Consider the following 17,842-nt stretch of genomic DNA (forward strand, 5'->3'; position numbering starts at 1 on the left):
GTGTTCAACACACTTAGGTTTCATTTATTTGATCTATGTTGAACACGTTTTACAGGTTTCTAACTTGCTGTCTATATTTAACACTTCCTATGAGCTTTATTCATCCCACTTGTTTTTCTGGTTCTTTCTAACAGATTGAATATTCTCCAATAATACAGAAAGCACATTATAATGGTTGCATAATACAGTATGATAGTTACTATAGATTCTCATTAATTGGCTTTCACTGGTTACTCATTTAACTCCCGTAAAAAAAAAATACGGTTACTGCAAAGTAGGTGACCTATCACTGGTTCCAGTAATTGACAACTTTACATTTATGTTGATTTGGAAAATCAGCAGAGGAGAAGAATTGTAGAATCTAGGTGTCCCATATGTAGAAAACACCTTCAGTCCTGTCCTTTGCTGGGTGGCTAGGAGCAGGGTAAGGTGATGAACAGAAATGAACTGTTGAGTCCTGGAAAGAACTTGAACTCCATGATCTCCAATCATTTCCATTTTCAGATATGGAGTGTGAGGCTTACAGAAGCAAAGGGTCATATCCAAGGTCACACATCTAGTTCTCTGCAAACCTTGGTAGTCTTCAGTCCCTTGAAACATGGTCCAGTGTTCTTGCCTCTGTGTTGTTAAGTGAAATTACTTTCTGGTGTTCTTTTGGCAGCTGAATTATGGTAAGCATTTACTTGAAAGAGCTTTTCTGAAAAGGAGAATGCACATAAAGTCTCCGTGTATGAAAATAGATGTTTTTTACATTTCACTCTGGTGAGTGCTAATGGGGTCTCTCTATTTCAATGTGCCAGTCATTTACAAAGAGAAACAAAAAGCCAGCAGAGGAAATGCTCAGTTTTGTAGGGGGTTGGGTGAGTAGCAGTGTGGTTGTATTGGATTAGATTGTTAGATGTGGTGTCCTATAAATAGGAGGGACTGAATTGGTCCTGAACATGCTTTTCTTTAAACTTATAACCACTGACACTTGACACCTACCATTTATCTTCTTTTCCAAAAGGTATCCTATTCTTTTCTGACTGTAATATTTGTGGCTCTTTGAATTAACAATACACATGATAAAAATGAAAATAAAATCAGAAGTCTTTATTGGATGCCTGTTTTATGCCAGGCACTGAGAACTTTGGCTATAACAATGACTGAATAAATCTGCCTGTCCTCGTGGAGCTTCTAGTCTAGAGGGGAGAGAAAGAAATACAGTAAAAAATATAACAAACATGAAATAAGAGCATAAGTCATACAAAGAAAGATTACAATAATTAAGTGGTATGGAGAAAATAACCAGGGTGGTGTGTTCAGTATTATTGGGGAGCCTGCTTTGGAGGGAAGGACCAGGAGGTTGCATTTGCAGTTAGAGCTGAAGGAGGCAGGCTTGGGAAGAGTGGGGAAGAGCTCTGTGGGTAAAGGGAAGAGTAGTACAAAAACCCTGAGGCAGGATTGGGCTTGGGTGTGAATGAAGAGGATGAAAGTGGGCGGGAGACGTAGGCAAGTCAGTTGGTGTGTGACCTTGCAGGCCATGCTCAAAAGCCTGGATTTTTATCCTGGGAGAACTGGGAAGCCATGGAGGGTTTTTAGCAAGAGAATGTAAAGGATGCTGATTTAGGTGTTAAGATGAGCTCTTGGGCTGCTGTGGAGAATGGAGAAGGCAAGGCAATATGGAAGCGGGGAGACCAGTTAGGCTGTTGGAGGTGCCCCAGTAAGAGATGATGGCAGCTTGGAGAGGAGTTTGAGTGGAGTTGGGGGGGGAAGTGACAGATTCCAGACCTGGGAGTCCTCATGATTTGTTCTTGGATTGGATCTGGAGGGTAGAAGAAAAGGAAGATTCAAGGACAAGTTCTGGTCTTTTTGGCTTAAACTGGGTGGTTCCATTTACTAAACTGGGAACTCCAGGAGAAAATAGAGGGCTGGGGTGGGGGGGAGAACAAGAGCTCTGTCCTGGGCATATACAATCTGAAATGCTTATTAAACCTTCATGTGGAGATATTAAGGATATTGAATGTGTCTGTTGGTTAAGGGAGAGATTGGGGTGGTAGATATACACTTGAGTGGCATTGGCCATGGAGCTGGAACGATGTCCAAGAGAACGGAGTGAGAGGTGAGGACACTTATCATTGATGTGCCTGCTGGAGGAAAGAGCTATGAATATCATGGCTGACTGATCATTGTCCCCTTTGCACTGGGCTCCAGCATCAGAACCTCTGATGAGCTGTCTGGGCCAACACTGCCAATCAGTTAATTCCTAATAGATGAATAAAGAAGGAAACAGCAAAAAGGGAAAAAGTAAACATATAAGTTAATCCCAAGAGCTGCGTGTGCGTGTGTTCCTGGCACTAAATTCTAGGTAGAATTTATTAGGACTTGTACCCAGCAGTATAAAAATGTTAACAAACATTTGCTAATCATCTCTAGTTTACAAAATGATTACTTCATACATTTAATAGATCATGAATATTATCATGCAAAGTCATTGGGATTTTGTAGGAGGTGTAGAAGCATTCCCTAAGTGGCTCTTATCTCCGCCCTTGACAAAAGCTAAAAGCCTGCCACTTAACAGTAGAGTAGTGAAGGCCTTTCTTTGGGTAGAAAAGCAAATGTCCTAGGTGGGTTTTATGTGGGTAGGGTCCTCCGCCTGGGTTAGGTGCCTCCAAGATAGAGGACCAACCTTGCTTCCTGCCTTCCATAGCCTAGACTTCTACAGCTGGAAGATGGTGGTGGTCTTTGCTGTGCTGCAAACTTCAAAGAGCAACTCGTAGAATTACACAAGGATGGAGAGGCCTGAGAAATCGCCTAGTTCACCTATCCTCCCCTATCCCCTGCCCCATTTTGTAGATGAGAAGACCGAGGCCCAAGGTCAGGAACTTGATTTTTTTTTTTTTTTTTTCTTCCTGTTAGAAGCCACTCTTTAGGATGAGGTTCTTCAAGGTCCATGTAGTCTGTGATGTTGCTTGGGCCACAGAGCTTTTGAAGGTCTTGGTTATTTCTCCAGGAGTCTGAAAAACAAAGTAGTTCTACAGAGGATGGACGGGGTCAGGGCACGAGAGGAGGAACCAAACATACCTTTGGTATTCATTTGTCATCCTCTGAATAGTTTCTTTTAATTCTGCTCTGTTGGTAGTCCATTTCTGACTTGAAGAAGTGAGGTGTACAATAACGAGAACACCCAGTTTATCATGATTGGGGGGTGGGGGGAGGGTCGGAGTATGAAATGATGAAGGTCTCATTTTGCAGAACTTGGAGAAAGAGATTCCTGGCCAGGAGCAGAATTAGCTGGACTCATGCGCCTCGAGGCCTATTGAATTGGCCTCCACTTTAATAGGTCATGAGCAGAGTCATCCACTCCATGTTTACAGAGAAGTTCCAGGCATCCTTATGGATCATGCACATGCCTTGTATTCTTTAAGCAGAAGTGGAATTGTCTGGCATTATTAACACTAGTAAATCTCTGCTGGGTACAAAGCTAGGACAAGTTTCCCTCTACGCATCGTGAAGAGAAAGAAACTGAGTCCATGGGGAAAAGTGCAACTGGAGCCTGCTGAGTGGCATTTGGGTCCTGCTATAAACACGGGATTCTCTGAATTCAGGATCCATTTATCTGATTGTCTCACTTTTTTACAGCAACTTAATCTGTTTGTAGTTGGCCACATTGCTCAGTGTCCCGTCAAAATTTCTGTCAGAAAGTCACTGGCTGGCCAATTATGAATTTGTCAAAATGACAAGTGGGTACAGTGACAGAGGTGGCATTTCCGGGTTTTGTGTTGAATGAATGCTGCTGGATGGAGGGGTGGGAGGTGCCTGAAAAGATAAAGTATTGGCAAGGTGCAGGGGCAGGGTGGAATGAAAAAGGCAACCTGGATCCTCTGGACATTTCTAACTGTATATCTTTTCTCTTTCTTACTTTCCGTCTCCTTCTGTCTTCTTTTCCTCCTCCTCGTTCTCTGTCCCCTTCTGTTTCTGCATTTCCTTGACTCCTAGATTCAGAAAGGGAGATCCATGCAGCCCCTCATGTGAGTGAGAAATTAATCCAGCTGTTCCGGAATAAGAGTGACTTCACCTTTTTGGCCACTGTACAGCAAAAGCCGTCGACTTCAGGAGTGATCCTCTCCATTCGAGAGCTGGAACACAGGTAAGCTGTACTTTTGAAAGTCTACTTAGAATTAATGGACTACACAAAGTGCCTTGGAATTGAGAGGTTGTATCTCTGAGAGCATGTAGCTAGCTGAAGCCTTGTTGCTGTTGAACACGTTGATGAATGTTCCTTGCATTAAGATCTTACTTTGGGCAAAGTGGCTTTCTTGTTGACTCTCCAAGGACCACTCCTAAGTGTCTTTCTTGCCTATCTTCTGTCTTCTGGCAGGCTTGGCTCCTATGAAACCATATCCTGTCATATTGGCTTGAGGTCCTCAAGCAAAGTTAGACTTAACTTTTACTCTATGCAGGAACTGTGCTAGACACTGGGAATACTAAGGTGAATAATACAAAATTTCTGTTGTAAGGATCTCATAAGGCAGTAGGGAAGATGGACAAATGTCACAAAGTATTGTAGATGCAATGCTAGAAATGTGTGTTTAAGGAATAAAGGTAATAATAGTCCATTCTGAATGATCGTGGTAAGCTCAGGAAGGCTTCAGAAAGGGTTGTGGTTGTATAAAGGAAAGTGAGTATTCATTCGACAGGCTGAATGAGCAGTAAGGGGTGGAACGAAGGGCATTCCAGAAATCACTTGCTATGATTTTTGGGAAGGGAAAGGTGGGTGGCATCAGTGGTTGGCATGTTGTGTGTGGGGAGGGGCTGAGGAGTTTAGGGTGAGCAGGAAGGAGGAGGACTACAGAGGTAGCTGCCCCTGTAGCCACTATAGAGAGAACAGAAGTGTCTGGGAGTTCACGGATCCCCCAGGCAGCCTGTCGCCCATGATTGACAGTGTGAGAGTTGGGAAGCCTAGTTCCTTTGCCCTGGGGGCCTTAAGGCCAGACCAGCTCTGCAGCTTGATTAATTCTCCAGTGCTACCTGGGATTAGGCTGAGGCTTCCATGTCCTTCCCCACCCTCCCCCGCCCCCCCCAGCACTTCCTTAGGAAATCACTTACTCTCAAATTCACATGTCCGTGTCTGCTTCTGGGGAACCTGAATTCAGATAACCCTTCCTTTATCTATTTAGGTGGACCTATCTAAAAGCAGAACTATGTAAAGGCAATTCAGTACACTAGGTCAGTGGTTAGGGAAGATCATAGAGTGGCAACTCTGGAAGGGCCAGAATTCTGGCAGGTCAGGAAGTCCTTCTGACGTACTAAACAGGAAGAGCAGTGTGGACAGGAGAAATGCGAGAAAATGCAATTTTGGGGGGTGGGGTGGAGAGGTGCAGAGAACAGACTAATGTGGCTGGAGCAGAGGATCTCCATGGGCCTTTTTAGCAGAAGTGAGGATCCAAAGTTCTCTTTTCAATGCTTAAGTTTGATCTCTGCCTCAAAGGGATGCGATGGATCCTGATCCTTCTGTAGGGTTGTTGTCAGCATACTTGGCTGTTTCTGGGTCAGCCCAGAGAAAGCGAGGTGGTATGTGCTGGGGAGCAGATATAGATTAGAGGCCAAGTGTTCTGTAGACTCGGAGAAGGAGTCCTTGTTACTCCAAGGTGGAGGTGTCCAGCCAGTCTCCACTTCACAGACCTGGAAGGGTGATGTGCTTGCGCCCCCCGGGGCAACATGACGCGGTTGGGTGTGAGGGCCACCTCAGGAGGGCCATACGAGTGTCCAAGAATGGAACATAGAGGATCTTTAATCTCCATGAAACCAGAGGGGGGAACTTCCCAAGGTGAGTGAGAAGCCAGTGGAGTGGCACCTGTTGGAGTAGAGAGAGCAGAGACTGAGAGCTGGCCTGAGGGAGGCTGGAGTTCTAGTTCTCGCTCTGCTGCGCTGCTGAAGGTCTCAGAACTCCCCTTCCTTGTGATGAAGGGAGGTGGCCATCTACTTTGCAGGGTTGCTGTGAGGGTGGAAGAGGATAGGGCCTGGGAAGTAGACCGCCCTTAAATTACACATTACTTCTTGTCTAAGCATGTATCTTAAAGCTACTACCTGGGTTTTTCTTTTGGATTTTTTTTTTTTATTTAATGGTAAAACCTAACTCCTTTTAGGAAGAGTTTAAAAAACAACTTGTATTGCCACATGGTCCTGAAATGCCACCTCTCTTTCCTCACAGGTTTCTAATAGAACCTGAGGATCCTTGAATGGAGAATCATCTTGAGCATTTTTCATTGTAGTAGAAAAACCTCAGTCTTGATTCAAAAATAATAAACATAAAGAAATGGAAAATTCCCCTCCCCCTTGGAATTCTATGGTCCCTTCCTCTATGCTTGTTTGGTCTGATCAAGGCTAGGTATAAAGAATTGAATCTGTCATGCACTGGCTATGGGTCATAAAGAAGACCTGGTTTCCACACTTAAGCAGATGTTTACCTAGTTAAGGAGACCTGGTATGTAAGAGGGATAGATGATCATGTATTTTTAGGAATTTGGCTATTATAAGCCAGCAGTGTTCCCATCCGTAATAGCGAATCTTCAGTCGCTCTTCAGATTTATTTATCAGGACGACCATGTCGAGAGCAGCAAATTGTCTTGGAGACATTGGTCATGGACCTCCAACCAGATGACTCTTGATTCAGTAGTGGAGGATTTAGGGACTGGCTAGGTTAGATAAAGAAATTGGAATCTGTCAGGGATCTGACAGCCTGACTGGAAGGTGAGACTCCCCAGTTCTTTTCATGGTTCTTTCCTATGTGATCCTCATTGTATCACTCATGATCCAGATGAATTAAATATGTACCTGCCACAGTTGGGATACAGTGGGCACTTAGGTTTCCAGATAATTTTTAAAATTTTTACATTTCACTACTTTTTAGTATATTCAGAGTTGTGCATTCAACACAATCCCTCACAAATTTCCTTTACCTCCAGGAGAAATCCCATGCCCTGAAGGTGTCCCTCAACTGTCTCCCCATAGCACCCCAACCTTAGGCAACCACTCATGTATCTTCTGGCTCTATGGATTTGCCGATTTCGGACATTTCCTATAAATGGAATCATATAATGTGTTTGGGACTGGCTTTCATTTAGACTGTGGTTTAAATGAAAGGGTTTGTTTTCAGGGTTCTTTCGTGGTGATCGTGTGTCAGTGGTGCATTTTTAAATTGCAGAATATTGCCTTGTTTGGACAAACCATGTTTTATTGATCAGTTGGACACTGAATTTTTTTTCCAGTTTTTGGCAATTAGGAATAATGCTGCTATGAAATTTCACGTAGTTTCTGTGTAGACCTATATGTGTATTCTCTTGGGTATATAACTAGGAGTAGAATGCCTAGATCGAGTGGTATCTCTGTGTTTGACTGTTGAATTGCCAGAATGTTTTCCAAAGTACCCGTACCTCTTCTACATTCCTGCCAGCAGTATGTGAGAGTTGCAGTTTTTTCACAGCTTTGTTAATAGTAACTATCTTTCTCTTTGATACAGCCATTCTAATAAACGTGAAGTGACCCCTCATTGTTGCATTTCCTGATGGCCAATGATGTTGAGTATCTTCATGTTGTGTTGCCTGCTTACACATCCTCTTTGGAGAAAGGGCTATTCAGATCATTGGCCCATTTTTTAAGTTGGGTTGTGTTAGGATTTTGTGATAGTTCTTTACAGACACAAGTCCCATATCAGATAGGATTTGTGTTTTTTCAACTTGCAGATTGTCTTCATGTAAAACCCTAAGTTCTTAAATTAGATGTCCAGTGTGCCTATTTTTTTCTTCATTGCTGGTGCTTTTGTTCTAAGAAATCATTGCTTAACTGGAGGCTATTAAGACTTCTAGGATTTATTTAAAAAGTTTTATAGGCTTAGCTCTTTAAGTCTTTGGTATCTTTTTTTTCTATATGGTGTGGAGTGTAGTGATTCAATTTCATCTTTTTGCATATGGATAACCAGTTGTCCCATCACCTTTTGTGGAGTCCTTTTTTCCCCCCAGTGGATTATCTTGGCTCCCTTGTCAAAGATCAATCGACTATAAGTGGAAAGATTTATTTCTGGACTCCGAATTCTAGGCCATTGACCTCTGACTTATGCTAGTGCTGTTTTAATGATTTTAGTTTTCTAGTAAGTTTTGAAGTTGAAGTGTGAGCCCTCTGACTTTGTTTTTCAAGGTTGTTTTGGTTATTCCAGTCCTCTTGAATTTCCATATGAGTTTTAGGACCAGCTTTCTAATAGTCTGCAAAGATGTCAGCTGGATTTTTCAAAGGGATGATGTTGAATCTGTAGGTTTATTTAGGGAGTATTGCCATCTTGGCAGTATTATCCATGGACATGGAGTTACTTTTCATTTTAGGTCTTTAATTTTAAACATTGTTTTATAGTTTCAGAGTACAGGTTTTGCATGATTTGTTTTTTAAATTATAGTGGCATCAAAAATGATAAAGGGCATTACTTTCATAATCTGATTTTGTTTGCTCATTGCTACTTTATAGAAATGCACTTGATGTTTGTATCTTGAACCTCGTATCCTGCAGACTTGCTGACCTCATTAGATTAGTTTTTTAGTGGATTTCTCTCAATACATACAAGATCTTGTTACTTGCAAATAGGACAGAAATAAAATTATCTCTGCATGGTTACCTTATTTTCTTGCCTAACCGGCGTGGCTAGAACTTCCAGTACAGTGTTGAAGAGAACTGGTGAGAACAGGTAGTCTTGTTCCTGCTCGGAAGAAGGAATGCTCACCATGGAGTGTGAGGTTAGCTTGTATTGGATGCTCTTAGCCAGGTGCAAGTTCCTTTCCATTCCTGGTTTGCGGGGTGAGTGGGTGAGTGGGTGGGTGGGTGAGTGGGTGGGTGGGTGGGAGGGTGTGTTTCTTTTTATCATGAAAGGGTATCTCCCCCCCCCCCACCCCCCCAAGTGCTATTTCTGCATCTGTGGAGATGATCATGCTTTTATTGATGTAGTGTATTATACTAATTGAATTCTGGATGTTCTACCAAGCTTGCATTTCTGGGATAAATCCCACTTAGTTATGGTGTATAATCCTTTTTATATGTTCCTGGACTTGATAGTATATTATTGAGAACTCTTACATCAATATTCACAAGAGCTACTAGTCTGTAGTTGATGCCTTTTGTCTGGTTTAGGTATCTGACTTTTAAGCTATGTGGAGTAGCATGTCTCCTCCTCCCCCCTCCCCGCCCCCACCCCCAAGCCAACATTTGCTGATTGTATACTATGTACCAGGCATTTGAGTTGTATATTCTTTTTTTTTCTTTAATCCTCCTTGATTGAAGGATACAATTTTGTAATTTGAAAATGTTTCTATTTTTATCAGCTATTCCGTTTTTGTCCTCCACTGTCTAGAATCTCTGTAATAGGAATAAAAAACAGATTAATGGTCCTTACAAAAGACAGGAAGACTGCAGACAATCCGGTCTTTAATGTGTTTCTAAATCTGTTTATGTCTGGTTGTTTCTGATCTTCCAATCTATCTTACATATAAATATATATGTATATATGTTGTCCTCATGTGAAGGAAATTTAGCTTTATTTCTGATACACTGAAAGACTTAAAAAAAATGAATAGTAGTTTTTTTTTTTTAAGATTTTATTTATTTATTTATTTATTTATTTTTTAAGATTTTATTTATTTGACAGAGAGAGACACAGCGAGAGAGGGAACACAAGCAGGGGGAGTGGGAGAGGGAGAAGCAGGCTTCCCGCGGAGCAGGGAGCCCGATGCGGGGCTCGATCCCAGGACCCCGGGATCATGACCTGAGCCGAAGGCAGACGCTTAACGACTGAGTAAGATTTTATTTATTTGACAGAGACCCAGCAAGAGAGGGAACACAAGTAGGGGAGTGGGAGAGGGAGAAGCAGGCTTCCCTCCGAGCAGGGAGCCCAATGCGGGGCTCGATCCCATGACCCTGGGATCGTGACCTGAGCTGAAGGCAGACGCCCAACGACTGAGCCATCTAGGTGCCCCGAATAATAGTTACATTTTATTAAATTTCTTTTCTGGGTATCTTTTTGAGATAATAGATGAAAGGGGAAAAACATGCAATTAACATAATCACATTAGAGTCCATTATGTTGAACTCTTCCTGGGGAAAATCCTTAAATATTCTTACTAATGTTGTATTTAGGAGTATTGCAATGATATTAAAAATGATAGCAATACTAATAGTAGTAACTAGTTTTACTTTAAGCACTGATATAAGGCACTGTCCCAACGCTTGACACTAAACTCATTGCACACTTATTAACAAGTGAGATAGATTTTTCTGTGTGAGCTAATTCGAGGCTTTTTGAATTACTCTCTGGACTTTAAATATGTAGGTAATACCTCTTCCATAAATGTTTCTGGTAGAATCAGCCTGAAAACGATATGAGCGGATACTTGTTTTGGGGGAGGCTGAGAAATCTTTCCCTACTAAAATGTTCATTTTCCAGCTCTTATGGTATTCTAGGTAATTTTAAACTCTTTGCCAACTTATGTTTTGTCCAAATCATTTCACTCAGCCGTGTTTTCTGGGGGCAGAGAGTTGGGCATTCTATTATTTCTTTTTGTATTTGTGGTTATATCTTTAATTTGTAATGTGAAATATTATGTATTTCCTTCTTGGCCAGGCTTATCATGGGATTGTGCAATTTATTGGCCTTTTAAATGAAACTGTTCTTAGTTTTATTGGTCAAATCTGTTTCTCATTTTAAATTCATTGATTTCTACTTTTTACCTCCTTTTTGATCACTTTGTGTATTTTTAGTAGCTTCCTGGATGTTTTCAGTATTTAGCAAAAATCACTGAAGGCTTCATATTTTCTTGTATTGTTTCAAATGCAGCCCACTGCCATTGCTATAATTCTGTACTTTTCTGCAGTTGTTAATTTTAGCTTGACTTCCTCTTTGATTCAAGTTGGGATGTTTAAGTACTTAATCACTTTGAAAATTTTAATGTGTGACTTCTGGTTTTATTGAAGAAAAATAAGTGTTGTGAGACTTATAGATTCTTGAAATTGCTGAATTTTTTTTTTCTGGTGACCCTATACATGTTAAATATTGGTGGCACATTTAAATGGATGGGTAGCTCTTGTGTATATGTAGATAAATACAGCTACAACTTAATATGTAACACTGTGTTACTCAATTTCTAGGTGTACTTATTTTCTACTTGAACTGTGTGACCGGAGAGGTTGACTCCTAACTTCGAGGATTAGAATTTTGTCCTATTCTCCCAGGGTAGGTTAAAGGGTCAGATCTGGAAAGGTCATGCCTGACCTGTACCACACTTCATTGGCCAGGACTGGGACATTGGGTTTAGCATTGTGCCAAAGATGCGAGAACATGGGCACTGGAATAACTAGGCAGCCTTGGTCTCAGTTGTGGGATGTTTCCAACTTAGTCTGTGCCCAGATTAGGAAAGTAGCCTAGCTGAGAGACTGTATCACAGTTTTCTTTTTTCTTTAACATGTAGTACTCTTACATACATTCCAGATGTATTAAGTACGTACTATGTATCAAAGATTCATTTTCTCTGTCCCTGGTCAGGGGTGCTCAGAGATTTCATGGCCAGTTTCAAAGTTTCACATGGAATCTATTGTCCCGGTTGCAGAGACTGCTTGGGATATACTGCATCTTGTCCAGGACCGTGAAAAGGGCGAAGGTGTTGGTATCTGGAGACTGAAATGAATACGACCTTGGGATTTTTGTGAGGATTAGAGGAATTTGTAAACCCCCTAGCCTAGTTCTTAGTACCTAAATAGAAGGAGTGGAATTTTGATACTGAGTGGAAAACAGGATGCTGAGGAGAGGCCAGATAAGTATATAGCTGCTTTTCTTTAGTTCAGTGGTTAAAGGAAAATGATGTCTATCACCCAGACTCTTCTGGTAGAGTTCAATTTCCAGTCAAAAGTCCCCTTTGCTGATGAAGGACAATGGGGGAACAGCATACTCGATCTGAACACTCTCCCCAGCCATCATGTGCTCCATGGGAAGTAATCATCCAATTGCCTTTTCCAAAGCTGTGGGCCAGAAAAACTGCATATACTGTTCTGGGGTCAGTTTCCAATTTCTACTAGACTTCTGGCTACTCTCAGGCAAGGCCATTATTGAATTAATGGTGGAAGAGTTCTTTTAGTGGCTGAATTCTTTCTTAGCCAAAGGCAGGCATCCCTCTCACCTGGTGGGGATCCAGCAGCCAGAGGTGGATCATTGGGGAGGTTGTGATGCCTTTAAACCAGGAGTGAACTTCTTGGCCCAGCAATATGTGGAAACTCCCTAGGTAACTGAGCCAGTTGAGTTCCCACCAAGATCCTAAGTGAGTAGATGAAATGGAAAACTCAAGTATAAGGAGGATTGAAAATGTACCTGCAGGTAGCATTTGAAGTATAATCTTATGTAATGGGCACTCTGTTATTTTAGATTTGTAATTTAATAGGGGTTGTGTTGTTTTGTGTTTTACTGTACCAATAGAGCACATTGGAAGAGCGACAACGATTAATCTGTCTTACTGAACTCTTAATATCATTGCAGATTTAAAGTTTATTTTTCCTGATTCATGTGTGTTAATACAGAGCTTTGCTAAAATGGAAAGCTTAATTAACATTAAATTTAATTGAAAGTTCTGACAGTGTATGCAAATCTGTAAGATTTAATGGTAAATCTTCTGTTTTTCAATTTTATTCCTAAATTACAGAAAATTTAAGCATCATTAGGAAGCTGAAAGCAAGGGGTCTAAGAAAAAGCTTTCTGTGGAAGAGTTCTAGGAGAAGATGGAGGACATTTCTGGTTTCCTAAGGAAGCCTCTCCCCCTCGTAAAATGAAACTTTGTATTTCAAAAGATACTCTTTTAATTTCCAGAGTTCTTTCCACTTTAATGCCAGATACAGCCAGGAATTGAACCAGGACCAACAATTCCCAGATGTGTGAGCTTTAGGAATTTGCCTCAGTGTCCTTTCATGTAAAGTGAAGGTATCTGTTAACATGTCATGGAATCCTTGAGAAGGACCAACAGGAGCACTTGAGTGAATGGTTCCTCGTATGTCTCCTGTCAAGGCCCTCAACAAATGTCATTCCTCTTCCTCTCATGGCTGCTTTTCACATTTACTAGTTCTTCCCCAGATACTTCAGAAGGGAAAAGGGTAGGTATTGGGACCTTCTCACCATTTAAAATAGTGATTAGGTTTTCACATCAAGAGATTGTTGTAATCTGAAATAGTGGGTTGTCCTAACAGAATACATTCTGTAATTTCTAAGCAGGCTTACCTTAATTATGAATGATTTGAACCAATATTTATTTTGTACTTGCAGGTAATTGAATAGCAGAATGGAAGGTAGGAGGTGGGGGAGGAAATTCTAAGCGTGTTACATTGTTTGGTGAAGCCAGCCCAAGAGAACGTTCTCCTGGGGCAATTAAAAGTACATTTTCAGGGGTACCTGGGTGGCTCAATTGGTTACGTGTCGGACTCTTGGTTTTGTGGTTGGTTTTGTGGGTTCAGGTCATGATCTCAGGGTCATGATATTGAGCCCCGTGTCAGGCTCTGTGCTCAGTGTGGAGTTTGCTTAAGATTCCCTTTCTCTAGGACCCTCCCCCCCGGCTTGCTCACTTGTTTGCTCGTGTTATCCTTCTAAAATCTTAACAACAACAACAAAAATGCATTTCTAGTAATCGAACTTTTTACAAAAACTTGGATGTTTAATCCTTTCCTCCAAGAAGATACAGTATAAAGTGTATTTAAAAAGTAGATGTTTTCAGTTATTACGTGGCTTCCATTTGGGAAGGAAGGGAACAACATTCAACTTGGAATCTTGCCCTAATGCACCTCCAGCCATGCTGCTTTTGAATTGAAGTATTGCAGACAGGTCTCCATATTCCAAACCAAAATGTTAGAGGCTTTGGATTTAAAACTATGTTTAGGTTAGACTGTACGCTCCCCTTTAAACATTTCGGTAACATTAATGAAAGCACACCAAATGCTGTATGTGGTGCTACATGCTGGCACAGTGATGAAGATCATGGAACACGAGAATGTGTGACTAATGCTCTGACGGGAGGAATCCGGGAGCACAGTGTAGGGGACCTTGCCTTGCCCTTCCCAAAGGGCTTGGAAAGTCTGTTCACTGAGAGTTTGGCTTAATGGGCAAAATAGAATAACTAGAAATCTATCAGAAGATAAGTGGGAGAGGGTTCTGGATGTGGCATGAGTGAGTTGAGAAAGGGCAAGAGATGAGAGCTCACGATGCCTTACAATGGAAGGAAAACACATTGTTAATGGAGGGTGGGGGGAGCATAGGTAGGGGAAGTCAGGCAAGGGGAAGATGGTGAATGGCTCTGTAGGCAGTTGAAAGGATTTGGCTTTAAGCAACTGGGAGCCGTGGAAGTGATTGACTTGCTGCTGTGGCATGACTTGTTTTTGGGAGGATCACACTGGCTGCTTAGTGGAAAATGGTATGGACGCAGCAAAGTTGGAGACAGGAGGCCAGTAGGAGGTTGCTGCAGCTGTGAAGAGCCTCGGTTGTAGCCAAGAATGGGTCCTAGACAAGACCAGATAATGGTGTTGCAGATGGAAGGAAGTTAAGAGATAATTAAGAGAAAGTGAACTGGGAGTCGTTCAATGTAAGATGGTGGGGGTCAGACAGGGAGGAGTCCAGGGTGATGTCGTTGGTTCTAGCTCAGGCTACTGGGAGTACTTTGTCCTAAGCAGGAAGGGCCGGGGGAGGGGTGCATGTCTATTTTTATCCCTGTGTTCATGTCCCATAACAAATGGGATCACTTGCTTTGGAATGGAGGTGGCTTCTTGGAGGAAAGAGCTGAAAGCTAAAAATGTCCATCTAGAGATTCTCCCCAATGCCAGTAGACAAGAAGCCTGGGATCTGGGTTTATCTTTTTTACTTTTACACCAAGCAGAGTATAGACACAGCTTTAAGGGAAAGTTTCAAGGCTGCAGTGTACATTAGCAAGTAGTAATTTGCAGACAAATGAAAATGAATGGAAGGATCTCATGTCAAGGAAATAAGGTTTTTCAGGAACACACTAATTAAGTAAAATTTAAATCTTTGTCAGAAGAAATGAAGCTGTTCAGATGACTTTTGACCTTAATTGAAGACCAGAAGTATCCTAGCAATAGAGTATAATGTTTTGGGCAAATTGCTCATGCTTGTATATATGCATATTAGATTTTGGATTGCCTAGTGTCTGAGAAATGGAAAAACAGCAAATGTAGCCATTAACCTTTACTTTTTTTAGTTAAAAGTCACAATTTCATTAATATTCATGCATAAAATCACTTCATTGGAATTCTAGAGAACTGAAACAGTCGCCTTTGACTTTCCTTGGAATTAGTAGTTGTGAAACACTTGAACGTCTAGGTAAAAGGTATTCATTGATTTGGTTCTGTGGAGAGAAATGTGGACAGCTAAGCCTTGTCCCTGATGGAAGATTTAACCCTCTGGCTTGCTGAGTTCTGGGTAGAAGGCACTCCAGACTGCCAATTGAGGAGGGTGGTGCAATGGCAGAATTGCTGGGCCTGCAGTCAGAAGACATGGGCTCAGGGCTCTGCTCTGTCCATGAAAACCCAAGAGCCCTTGATCTAGGCCTCTCCCTGTACCACCTCTTACTTGTCAAATTAGAAATCATTACTCCTCAATAACTAACCTGTGTTATATATTAATCTGTAGGCAGGAGCATTGGATTCTGCAGTGGTGAAGAGGACATGCAAGTGACTGGTCTTCAGGGAGCTTGCCTTCTAGTGGGGCAAGTCAGATAAATGTGGACAAAAATGAAACCTAATGACAAATGTCAAGGAGGAAGATAGAACAGAGGAGGGACGAGGGTCCGGTCAGTGGAGAAGAGAGGATGCCCAAGAAGGCTCCATGAGGATGGAACACTTAAACTGAACCTAAAGAAAGAGCCAACTATGAGGAAATCAGAAAGATGAGTGTCCCAGGTAGTGGAGACTCAAAGTACAGTGGTCCTGCAGCAAGATCCAGCCTGCAGTGCTCAAGGGATACACTGAGGGCTGGTGTGTATGGAACTTTGTCAACGGAGGGTGAGGAAAAGGAGTGGTTCTGGACGAGGAAAGGCTAGCAGTAATAGCTGTCTTGACAATTTTAGTAGGAGAGTGCTTCATAAATGACCAGGTGTGCTATTTGTACAGGCCATATAATTTCAGGTCCCAAATTCCTTAGCACCAGCCATATGCCAAGAAAATTTACCCATTCATAAGCACTGTTCCTTGGAAATCAAAATAACTTCGAATAATTTGAAACTACAATCACATAATTTTGTAGAATAAATGAACTCAACTAGGGTGCTTTGTTTAGATCTGCCCCTTCACTGACTGAATTGGTTGCCAGTAGTCCTAGCCTGGTAGGACAGAATTGACAGTTGACCACCTGAAGCATTATCGGGTCATCCGGAGACAACCAGAATAAGGTTATTCCAGCCAATGATGGTCTTTCCTGAGAGTAGGGTCTTCTCCCAGGAAGACAGTGGTGACACAGAGATGGGGGGAGGCGTGTGGGAGGAGGAGGTTCTTATGGGGGGTGTGCAGCCCACAGGGCAGAAACTGCAAGGAGTTCCAGCGGTGACATTGGCAAACTCCCGATGAAAGGTAGCCTTGCAGGATTAGAGCATGGACTTCCATCTTCTACGATAAAGGTCACACAGCAGGTCTATAGTTGGCTTGCCCAAATGCTTCATTTGCCTCCTGTTAAAATGACCCTTATGGTATTCTTCCTCTATAAATGTTTTAAAACTCTGAATTAGTGGCTGACACTTAAAAATTGGGTTATTTGGCCTGAAAATGTGAGCTTTCTGGCTTCTCATGGAAAAATAGCACTTGTCTTCTTGAGGTTGCCAGTCCTTAGCTGTCCTGATGGTTTCCCCGGGACTGTGAGGCCACATGCTGGTTGCAGCTGTTTTTTAAATGTAAATGGAAGAAAAAAAGTTCTTGTACCCTGTTTTAATTAAAAGACAGGATTTATTCCTGAAGCTGCCTTCGATTGCGTTCCACAAATGACCTCAGAGACCTTGCATTTTTCCAGTGGCCGTGGTCCCCACATTTTTCTCGGGTCCAATTTGGGAACTTCACAGTCTGATAAGGCATTTCTGGCTGACTTTGGGGGTAACTTTTAGTTTGGAAGATAGGGTTTAGTTCCTGAAGTGGTGGAATCCTTGGCAAGTGTTCATGATCAACTGGACAGGACAAGAAATTGCCTTTGATCACTGTCCTTGAAAACCCGGGCTGCGTAGTTCTTGTTGGTTCAGAATTGGCTTTGTAAAAACAGATCTGCACGCGTTGAAATGGGACTGTGAAAATCACCCATGCTGGGCCATTTCTTTCCTTTCATTCTGCCTTGATTCGATTCCGGGTACTTGGCTCTCCTCTTGAGGAATATGCAATGCCTTCTCTCTGGATACTGTATATTCAGTGCCTTGATTCGAATGAACAAGAGGAAGGAATGCTCTGTAGCGGTTTCCAGCATTCCTCCTTGGAAAAAGCGCACATGAGTTCTTTTGGTGCTTTTGGACTTTTGTCTTAGAGAATTTTGGGCTAGAAACTGTTGGACTGACCACCCTTCCTGCTGACTGCCTTCAGACTGAATTTCCACTTCTCTTGAGACCTAGTGAAAGGGGAAAAACTGATACCTAAAATGTGTCACATGTTCGACCTTCAATATCTCCTTTTGTCTCCATCACCACCAAGACATGTTTTCATTTTGGAGTTCAGGAAACTGCTGTTCAGAGAGGTTGAGTAATTTGTCCAGTGTTTTGCAGACAGGAAGTAGTATAACCAGAAAAAAAGTCCAAGCGTGAGAATTTGAAATAAGACC

At 42.0% G+C, this 17,842-nt stretch overlaps 1 protein-coding gene across 2 annotated transcripts in view; it reads left to right on the forward strand.

The window, feature by feature from the left end:
• NELL1 (neural EGFL like 1) overlaps positions 1 to 17,842 on the forward strand; it is a 794,433-nt gene that overhangs the window by 70,337 nt on the left and 706,254 nt on the right. For both annotated transcript variants that reach the window (XM_032413839.1, XM_032413840.1), the window contains exon 3: positions 3,979 to 4,129. In XM_032413839.1, coding sequence (XP_032269730.1) covers positions 3,979 to 4,129 — 151 coding nt within the window. The remainder of the gene's footprint in view (positions 1 to 3,978; positions 4,130 to 17,842) is intronic.

Source organism: Phoca vitulina, unplaced genomic scaffold (genome assembly GCF_004348235.1).
Source record: "Phoca vitulina isolate PV1807 unplaced genomic scaffold, GSC_HSeal_1.0 scaffold16, whole genome shotgun sequence".
Taxonomy (NCBI): domain Eukaryota; kingdom Metazoa; phylum Chordata; class Mammalia; order Carnivora; family Phocidae; genus Phoca; species Phoca vitulina.